This window comes from Hibiscus syriacus, unplaced genomic scaffold, assembly GCF_006381635.1.
Source record: "Hibiscus syriacus cultivar Baekdansim isolate YM2019G1 unplaced genomic scaffold, ASM638163v2 tig00019277_pilon, whole genome shotgun sequence".
NCBI classification, from domain to species: Eukaryota; Viridiplantae; Streptophyta; class Magnoliopsida; order Malvales; family Malvaceae; genus Hibiscus; species Hibiscus syriacus.
The window spans coordinates 42,732-52,950 of NW_024062469.1; the positions used below are offsets into that span (position 1 = coordinate 42,732).

At 33.8% G+C, this 10,219-nt stretch overlaps 1 protein-coding gene, 1 long non-coding RNA gene and 2 other non-coding genes across 4 annotated transcripts; all 4 read right to left on the bottom strand.

The window, feature by feature from the left end:
- Window positions 1-1,646: 1,646 nt before the first annotated feature.
- On the bottom strand, window positions 1,647-6,212 carry LOC120209579 (40S ribosomal protein S26-3-like). Its single transcript, XM_039208551.1, has 5 exons — window positions 6,058-6,212; window positions 5,860-5,952; window positions 5,683-5,767; window positions 5,110-5,243; window positions 1,647-1,840 (listed from the first exon to the last, which is right to left on the bottom strand). Exons 1-5 carry the CDS (start codon window positions 6,058-6,060, stop codon window positions 1,769-1,771), a joined length of 387 nt encoding a protein of 128 aa, XP_039064482.1. The 5' UTR covers window positions 6,061-6,212; the 3' UTR covers window positions 1,647-1,768.
- LOC120209581 lies at window positions 2,131-2,234 on the bottom strand. The gene has a single exon (XR_005524409.1). It is a non-coding gene; the product is annotated as a small nucleolar RNA snoR99 (small nucleolar RNA).
- Window positions 4,394-4,497, bottom strand: LOC120209580. Its single transcript, XR_005524408.1, has one exon. It is a non-coding gene; the product is annotated as a small nucleolar RNA snoR99 (small nucleolar RNA).
- Window positions 6,213-7,025: 813 nt separating the features above from the next.
- LOC120209576 lies at window positions 7,026-8,419 on the bottom strand. The gene is made up of 2 exons (XR_005524407.1): window positions 8,165-8,419; window positions 7,026-7,157 (listed from the first exon to the last, which is right to left on the bottom strand). It is a non-coding gene; the product is annotated as an uncharacterized LOC120209576 (long non-coding RNA).
- Between the last annotated feature and the right edge of the window lie 1,800 nt (window positions 8,420-10,219).

A 10,219-nucleotide genomic window follows, 5' to 3' on the forward strand; every position in this document is an offset into this window, starting at 1 on the left:
CATCGTTTTGTACAATCTAAGGATTTTCGATAAAGCTAAATCACATAATCGAATGACAAGTTACTCGCGACGATAACCGTCAGTGGAAGACAATCTTCAACTTGGTAGCCACGTCTTTGCTCGACAAATTGGGACGTCGAGCTTTGCTTCTGTTCAACATTAGAGGCATTATGGTGTCGCTAGTGACTCTTGGGTTTTCTCGTTCGAGGCTACGTGCGCAGGGGGTGAGCATGGGAGTGGCGGTGTATAGGGTGACGAACGAGGTCATCTTGACGACTTTTATTTCGTTATCGTGGAGTTGCAAGGATCCATCTTTCATCAAGTTAAGACTCAAGCTCTTGAACCTCATTCTCGCTCATGCCAATCAGAGGAACCTCAAGGGATTCATCTATGGAAACTACATCAAAATCGATCTCTGGACGAGATTTTCTTTAGGTTATTGGATGCAAGAACTTGGACATTCTCAACAGGTAAAGTAAAAGAACCATCACCCAGTACTGCACCTTGGTTTCCATTTCTGTCGAGCTTTCATCTGAGAAAACTTTGATTTATACTAAATTAAATACTACACTCTAGTCATCACGTTAGCAGGTAGTCCAGAAAAAAGATTAGATCATGTTAACGCGTTAGTTAGTCTGACAAATAGATAAACACAGAGAAAAACACGAGTTGACGTTCGAGTTCTTGGGATCAAATGAGATTATGAGAAAGTAACAGTGATGCTAAGTTTTGATCTTTCAGTTAATGAAGCAGACAAAAGAAAGGGACCATACCACTTCCATTAACATCTTAATCTCTGCTTCAGCCAACTGCGAACCAGCCTTTCGAAGAACGACCTTTAGCTTATCGTACGGAACTTTTCCATTGTTGTCTGTGTCCATAAATGTGAAAATATCTTTGATTACTTCAATCTCTTCTACTGAAAAGTTGCTCTGTAATTACCTGCAGCGTTTATAAAGAAGCGATCACCAACTTAGGGATTGATTAGTGACCCGAACTCGACAAATCTTGATCCGACTCGAAAAATAATATAATTATATTATTATTATTTAATTAAATCTCTATTTTATCAAATAAAATTAAGAGTTATATATTTGTGTCAAGTTAGGTAAGACTTTTATCTCAAAAGATGAGTCAGATTTGAGTTAGGTAAAGTTACCTAAACTCTGATCAGCTCAAATTTAGGGTGAAATACATATTTTTATCGGATCAGATTGGATTGGTCGAAAACAAAACTCAACCCATGCCAATCCCTAACCATCGATGGGACAATCCCTAACCATCGATGGTGCTTTCTTCTTGTTCACCGATATCCCCTGATTTGGACGGGTGTTTTACCACATGTGCAACTGGTCACTTTGGTGGATTCTATTTTATTTAAATATAAAATCAAACTTCTATTACTGGGGTTAATGAACAGCCAAGAGACCGATTTTTACTAAATCAACAACGTAAGAGACCAAACCACATCTTTCTTGAACTATGATCCAAATCAGCAGACTTGCGGAAAATAGAGCTTTAATGTAAAATAATTAGGCAGTGTATCCCGAGGGGGTGAAAGATTATTATGAATAACAATAAGCAATTAAATAGAAATTATGAAATTCCAACTAGTAGTATTCTCAACCATTCGTAGCTTTTCAAAAAGATGAAACTTTAACTTGATTAATCAAAACCTTCCAACCAAATTCAACTTCTCAAAAACCAAATAAGCCCATATCAAAGCATAATATTGGAAATAGATATTCATCTTGAAATTTCAAGGGCCTTAAGCACGCGGTGGAACGACAACGCCTGGACGAGGAGCTTGACCAGGCTGACCAGGCTTTGGCATATCTTCCTGTATGAATAAAGCAACATATACGATTAGTGAAGCTTTTGATGGCAAATCCAATAGAATTCATGAGCTCATTTCCATAACATGAAAGGAAAACAAAGCACTTGCATGGATGCTTCCGCAACCACAATTAAAACTGTCAACAATAGAGAGGGTACTCTCCAAGTACATTCGTCTCTGCAAAAATGCTTTTCTCCTTGTTTTTTGAGGGGAAAATCTTCTGTAACAAATTATGTAAAATTGAGACTTCACAAACCCCTACACCTACAGATATCTGCCATGTACTATATAAGCCATTTTCCATCCTATAATGAGGCAGCATGCAACCAAAAAAGGCAACCCACACAGTGATTTAGACTGATATTAGGCACGAGGGAACAGTTCATTCCTAAAACACTAAAAAATTTCATCTGAAGGGGCAGATGGGTCCATAAAAATGCAACACACCACTAGAATGGTGCCCAGGGGTCATAATGTGAAAAGTGTATGATCCCATCACATAATAGAGAATCATTATAATGATGGTCATGGATCACAATCAGCAAAACATTGGCAAAATTCTGAGTCCTACAGATGACTACCATATCCAGGTTCCTAGGAATATCTCATGATGATCAATAAGCAACCAAAGAAAGGCCACCAAGTGGTTTTGATGGTTATTGACTATAAGGGACTCGTTTCATCGCAACTCCCTAAAGACTTACATCATACATAACATAATAGAGACGATCATTCTAATGATGGTCATGGATCACAATTAGCAAAACATTGATCAAATCGGCAATTTTATCAAAATAATATTCATTTTATCTATTTTTTATCAAAATAAAACTCAAATGTTTTTATTTCCCATAACGACACCCATCTCAGCCATATAAGACGAAAACGCTACCAAATAAACACGCTTTATTAAAGGCGTTCGTGGAAGCATCTTTGACTTACGTGCCCAAGTGGAGGGAGGCACTTCCAGTTCACAGTGTCTTCCAATAAAACCAGTCATACATGACAAATGAAAACAGAAAACAAGTTTCATCAACTATGTTTTTCTAAAATTTTAAAAAATAAAACTAGAGACCAAAGTAATAACATACTCTCCGTAGATTGAAAAAGATACATACTATTTTAATTTATATAGGCATAACTGGAATGTTAAGACTTTATTTCCTATTAATGTGGAATTCAAAAGCTAAAGAGTCTTCCTCTAATCATATAATCTTTACTTTTTTTATATTTATTTAATCTCACTTGATTAAAATTTATTATTAAAATACAAATCATTTTTATATAAATTAAAATTAATTATTTTAATATATTAAAATATTTAAACACTTAATTTTATAAAATATAGATTAAACTGTTATTTTTTTAAATATTTCAAAAATTAAAAAATTATAAATTAAAAAGTGAATGACTATCATATAAATTGATTTAAAAACTTATCTCTTTATATAAAATTGAAGTTGGCCTTCTATTCTATAACCGACTGAAAACTTGTATTTTTCGACTTTAATTTTTTATTTTGCAGCTTACTTCAATAGTGAATTCATGTTTGTACAATCTATTTATTTAATGTTCAAAATTTCAATTAGATATATTAATCAAATTAATTTGTACAAATATTTAAATGTTATGATCTTCTATAATTAATAATAATTTATTACAACACATTTATTCACTTTCCATGCTTTTTAGGTATGAAGAATAAAGTTTAAGTGATTTAATGAATTCAATATTTGACAAATTTATTTAGTTAAAAATTTATTTTCTTTATATTTGTTGTGTATATATAATAGTTCATATTTTTTACATGGAACTTGATTTAAGTTATAGATAGAATGTTTAAATCTCAAACTCAATTTGGCAGAATTTTATAAAAACAATTTATTATAAAATACATAATTATTTATTTGATTTTAATTTTAATTTTCTAAATAAAATTCATTTTATATTTTATAAAATTAAGTGTTTAAATATTTTAGAATATTAAAATAATTAATTTTAATTTATAAAACAATAATTTGTATTTTAAATTTAAATTTCAACCCATTGGGATTCAATAAATATAAAAAATAGAGATTATATAAGAAAAAAGTAAAAAAAAAATATTTAGCTCTTAAATCTCACACTGATAAGAAACAAAGACTAATACTCCAGTTATGCTTATATAAACCAACACTCATATTTTTCAGTTCATCGAGCCAAATAAATACTTTGATCCGTATAATTTTTTTTAATATTAGAAAGGCATAGTTATTAAACGCACTTTTCATTGTCATTCACCACGCAAGGGTGATTTTAGTGAAAGGCGCGATGAACAAGAAGTGTCTTTTTCCACCTCAGCCACATAATCCAAAGGTGCTTCCACTTAGGAGCGCCTTTGGTAAGACATGCTTATTTGGAAGCGCCTTTATCCTATGCGGCTGAAATAGGTGCAAGTAAATAAAAAATTAAGGTATTATTTTAATAAAAAAAAAGATGAAATAGGTATCATTTTGATAAAATTGGCGATGAAATTCTATCAGCCCCTATAGACGGCTTCCATGACTAGGTTCCTAGGAATATCCCATAACAAATTGATCAACAATCCACCAAGAAAAGGCCACTGACTAAGTGATTTAGATCGTTATTGACTATAAGGGACTTGTTCATCCCTAAAGCACTTAAAAAAATCAGCAGACGGGGCATATATAAGTCCCTAAAGACTTGCATCATACATAACATGATAGAGAATCATTCTAATGATGGTCATGGCTCACAGTCAACATAACATTGCAAAAATTCTATCAGTAATGGAGAACTTTTATGTATCAGTTATATTATATTCAAGGCATTTCGCATCTGACAATGATCATAAGCCACAAAAAGAGGTATTGGAAAAGTGATCCAGATGGCTATTAAGTCCTAGGGACTAGATATTCCCTAAGAATTGAGAACTTCTGCTCACAAAGAAGCCTAGCATTACCCTAAAGAATTGCAAAAATACCCTTTCAATAATTCTACATAGCATATTAAAAGGAGAGAACCACTCTAGCAATTGGTCATAGCTCAAGAAACCCATGGAGGTGTTCAATGACTAAAATCCCGTTAACAGCCCTACACTATAATGCAAAACTAACATAACTTTGAACATCTAAAAAAATCATCTTAATAAGTCATGTGATGAAAGGAAATGATAAGCAATACAAGCATAGCAAGAACAGCATTTCATGCACACCACAATATAGATCATTGATAGTGAAAGGCATCAAATAATGGGTTACAAAAAGAAGTACCCTGCGTCTGATGAAGCGTTGAGGTGGGTCACGGTTCCTCCGGTCAGTGCGGGATCGAACCCTCACAACGTGGGAGTGAATCGCACATGAAACACAGTATTGCATCTTCACATACAGCTTAGGTAGAGTGTACGCTATAAACAATTAATCAAACATTTAATCCAGTTATAAGCAGGGATTCAAATAGTGGCAGGGTAACAGAATAGTGGCCGCTATACAATGAAAGCGGCGGCAGCCGTAATTGCTATTGCGGAAAATAGCAGTGTGATGTGGGATCACACCATCAGCAGTGGATCATGGCCGCAATTTAATGGGTAGTGGCCAAATGCGGCAATAACATGCCGATATTCCTGTTATTGTTACCCTATTTTATTTTAAAAAAATCAGCTCCTTTTAAAAAAAATCAATTCCTTAAAAAAAAATCCGCAACACCGGCAATGACCACAATAAAATCTCATATGTTCACAGTCGTGATAAACACAAACAACACAACATAGAACGTAATTTAAATCCCTGGTTATAAGTACTAGAATGAGAAAAGTAAAATATAATTGGGAAATGAATGAAAATTACAGTCATAGACGCAGGCTTCCTGGACATCCCTGACAGCAGCTTGCTCCACGATGTTCCTCACAAGAAATCTTTTGATCGACTTATCCTTTTATATTCCAAAAAAAGAAATGAAATCCTCCAAACAGAAAGAGAATGGAGAAAAACAAAGAAGCAGCTGAGAAAACAAATGAAAAGTACCTTAGGACAGCATTTGCCGCAGTTAGAGCAGCGGATGAACTTGACATGGCCACGGCCATGTTTGTTGCGACCACCATTCCTACGCTTGAAAGTCTACAAAAGAAACAATGATCCAGAGAGATCAAATTTGTGGAGAAAAAATATTTACGTTTTGATAAAGAAGTCGATGGAAAACTAGAGACGAAATAAATATCTGCCCATCTGTTGGGAGCCGGTGAAAAACTTGACGCTCTCTGCTTCTGCCGCCTTCTCGCGAGGGGTTAGGGTTTGGTTAAAAGCAATGCTCCTTTTATAGCCTGGCACTGCGTGATGAAACCCTAAATTTTCAATATTATTTTTATTCCCTCTGAACATTTTTGTTCAGGGTTTATTAATAGGTTTAAATTGCTATATTACTCCCTATAATGGATTTTAAAAAAACTTGGAACGAATTTTAATTAATTTATCCCTAATTTTATTAACTATGTTTGAAAAATATCTTGGTTCCTGTAAAATTTTACACTTAAAAAGTGAAATTATCGTGATCAAAATAATTATTTTTTTATAAATGTTTGATCTTCACCTATAAAATTTATAAAATAGAAAAATACTATCATATGCCGCGTTAAAAAACCCTAAACCTAGCGAGAAAAAAAGTGTCCATATTAGTATTAACAAATGAAATTACGAGATAATAATGGGCAAGTCATTACAAAAAATAAGCTAACAGACTAAAATCACAATCCCACGTAGGATCACAACTACCCTTAACCACTCGTTGATTGACATGAGAGTTTCCAACCTCTCTCCTTATACGATTATATTCACTCTCTTGATGGGTCAAAGGAGTGGCATTGCATTGATCTTTGTTAAGCAGCAGGGTTACTTCAAGAGGAGGTTCCACAAAACAAACTTCATCGATAGACATATCACGAGACAAAGAAGCAAGAGTATCCGCCACGCCGGACGTAATTGATCATCACCTCTCACTCTCGCGCTAACAATTCAATAGTCTCCTCCATCAGCAGTTTATTTCTTGGGCTAGCAGAGCGGTGGTTGAACAGCCGAACAACATCCACATTTTCCGACTCTAATTTCTTACCATGCACCAAATTGGTGCATGCAAAACTTAATAATGCACCAAATTGTAGCATGCAACATTTTGACTATGCTTATGGAAATTTTCGATGAATGGTCAAATGGTGATTTCAGCGCACATATGTATGCACCAAATTGATCTGCACTCTTCCCCAATTAACTCTCTGCATGACTCTCCCTTATTTTAGCTTATCTGCTTGGTTCATGAACCATGTAAATCCCTGCATGTATTATTATTTTTTCTTGTCATTAAGATGCTTAACTTCTTGTAGATGTCGCATTGGCCACTATCATGATAAACCTAAGATTCAGCTTTGTAGAAGATAAAGTGGAAAAAATTTAACTAGGCACACAAGGTTTTATGTACTATTGCATAACAGTATACGACCAGGGATCAAGTAGAAACGAGGGAGCAACAGAGTAAGCGAACTAAAGAACAAAGGAAGCTCAGATGATAATTTGGGTATAAGGGTTGAGTGCGTATTTCAAGTGGTCTTTGTATACCATCTACTTTTAGTGAAATTTCTCTTGATCGAGATGGCCATAGAAAAGTTTCACTAAAATGAGTGATTTAACAAGACCACAAGAATTAATCACACTACCCTTAAACAAAAAATCTCACCAGAAGCTTCCTTTATTTTACTCAAAACTAAGTCACTCTTGATTTGTTTTTCTATACAGTTTGATTCCAAAACTAAGTATTTACTGGGAATGTGTGCAGATGGATTCGGCATCCAAAACTTCCATAAACATTGTCAAAGGTTGTATGCAACAACTCTGCAACTTCAAGGTTTGCAATTCACAATACATGAAAAATTTCAATCCAGCAATCAACAAATTTCCATTTTTTCATCATAACCTTTTTATTTCAAACCAATTTATAGCAAATAGTATGTTCCAGTAATGGGATCTGGTTATTTTTTTTACAATCCATATAGATAACCAAAACAAAATAGAACAGCAGTAAAAAGAAGAAAACTTGACCAGATTGTAAGCTGTATATCAGTTTGCCTAGACAGTATGAACAAATGAGTAACTATTATAAATAATGAGTCTTCCCAAAAGAGAGTAGCTTTTTTCCCCTTTTCCAAGCAATGTTTCAACTTTTTTTCATCAAATATCAAAGTGACCCAAGAATCAACTCAGTTCATTTAATTAAAAACAATAACAAGCCTTGGTGAAAATGGAAAATAAAACAAAACTTGTTGAATTTCAGTTTTTTTTTTACCTTTACCACCACCCAGAGAGTGGTGAAGATAACCTTGAAGACCAAACAAATGGTAATCATCGGAGGATGTTGTCGAAGAAGTGGAAGGAATTGTCTGATTTCCCTATCACTGTCACTCGAATTCTCCATGAATTGCGATCAACGCCCTTTTCTTCGGTTTTCAACTTGAACCCAGAACGAAATAAATTCACAAAACCTTGCTGTGTCCCCGATCTGTAACTGAATTGACAGACAAAGTGCAAAAGAAAATTTTGGTCTCTTTCTTCTATGTAATCTATTTTTTAAAACTACACCAAATACCACCAATTTTTACCGATTGAATTATTTATATACTTAATTTTTAATTTTTCTAATTATAACACTGAAATTTTATTTCTATATTCAATTATATCACTTAATTAAATTCTAAACAGACAAATGGTGTGGACATTTCTTGTCATGACGACGACGATGTGGATGATTTTTTTTGGGTTATAAATGAAAAGGCATAAAAATTATTCTGAGGTAAAACCTTTGGAAAACGAGACACCTCTCGTATCCACATTTAAAAAAGAGACACATCAGGAGGTGGGATGTCATAAACAACAAGTTCTTCATCAAGAGAGCATCCCAATTTAGAGAGAGCATTCACGATATATGTGTTGGAACTTAAGAATCCAATTTCGATCCTAAAGGTTTCGAATGTCTTCGATGATAGATCCCAAAAGATGAAGATTGCTGCCGCCATTCTTGATAAGTTGGAGGACTTCCTGAGCATCCACTTCACACACAATAGAGCTATAACCGTTGTCCCAAACAAGTTGAAAGATTATTGTGTTTTCCACATAATTTTTCTAATTTTCAAAAACGTTTAGTATTCCCAAAACCAAATTAAAAGATTATTGTAATCCCCAAAACAAAATTAAAACATCCTTATTATTCTTACAACACAATTTAAAGAAACAAAATCAAAACAAAACACTTTGAAAGAAAAATAAATTCTCAAAAAAATCTTTCTAAAACTGGTTTGATCGTTAACTATAAATTAAAATGGAAAAAACGAGTGTTGCGATACAATGAATGTCTAACATGAAATATGATAAGTATTCAAAACTGAAATTTACGTATACGATTAAAAAAAATTAAGGCTTTTTAGATTTTTTTCCCAACAATTTGGGCTTTTCTGGATTTTGTAAAAGAAATTCTTATATATGTACGATGATATGTGTGTGCTATTTTGTCATAAAAATGAATTTTATTATATATGACTTTCGAAACTGTAATGTAACTTCTTTTTTGGATAAATCAAATTTTATTATCCAGAAGAGTAGAGTTCCCAATGTAACTACATATTTGTGTAAACCTTTTAAAAAATGGCATGACATATATATGCCTCTTCTTCCTTTTTTTTTTTTTGAATTAAGAGAGATGCCTAAAACAAAAGGTTAGACAGCTGGGGCTGTATCTCGGTGAGCTGACACGGCATCAGAGGCTAATAAGTCCAAAACATCAGAGGCTAATAAGTCCACAACATCCACGGGGGGGGGGGGGGGGGGAAGCATAATGAACCATGTTGAAATGAGACAACGGTGGGAGCTTGACAAGACAATCCGAGATGGTGTAAACTTTCTATTTGGGTGGGATATGCGTTGCTGCAAATTAGAGTCAATATTGGATGCGTATGTTGTTCTGTGTTTTATTTTAGTATTTTTATGGTCAGTTGGAGATTCATCGGAGAGTAAGCTCGCTTGGGAGCGCCAAATTCTTTAGGGGGTGTTTGGTTCAAGGAATGTGGGATTCCCATGAGATGGGAATCCCACATTCCCATGTTTGGTTGGCTGGGAATCTCATTCCCGGTAATGTTTTATTACCAATAGTAGATTTTTTGGGGTATATTACCGGGAATGTCATTACCTCCCTTCCCTTAGGTATTGTAACATTACCGGCGTTTTGGACTAAAATGCCCTTAAATTTTTATTTTTTTCAAAAATATCATTCTTCTGTCATTGAATAATAAAAATTCTACGAAGGTTAAATTACAAATTTATCCTTAAATTATTTTAGATTTACAAAAAA

Coding starts and splice junctions, on each gene's coding strand:
- LOC120209579 (XM_039208551.1), bottom strand. Junction 5,768..5,859: donor GCGGCAAATGCTGTCCTAAG/GTACTTTTCATT, acceptor GGAATATAAAAG/GATAAGTCGATCAAAAGATT. Junction 1,841..5,109: donor AACGCTTCATCAGACGCAGG/GTACTTCTTTTT, acceptor TTATTCATACAG/GAAGATATGCCAAAGCCTGG.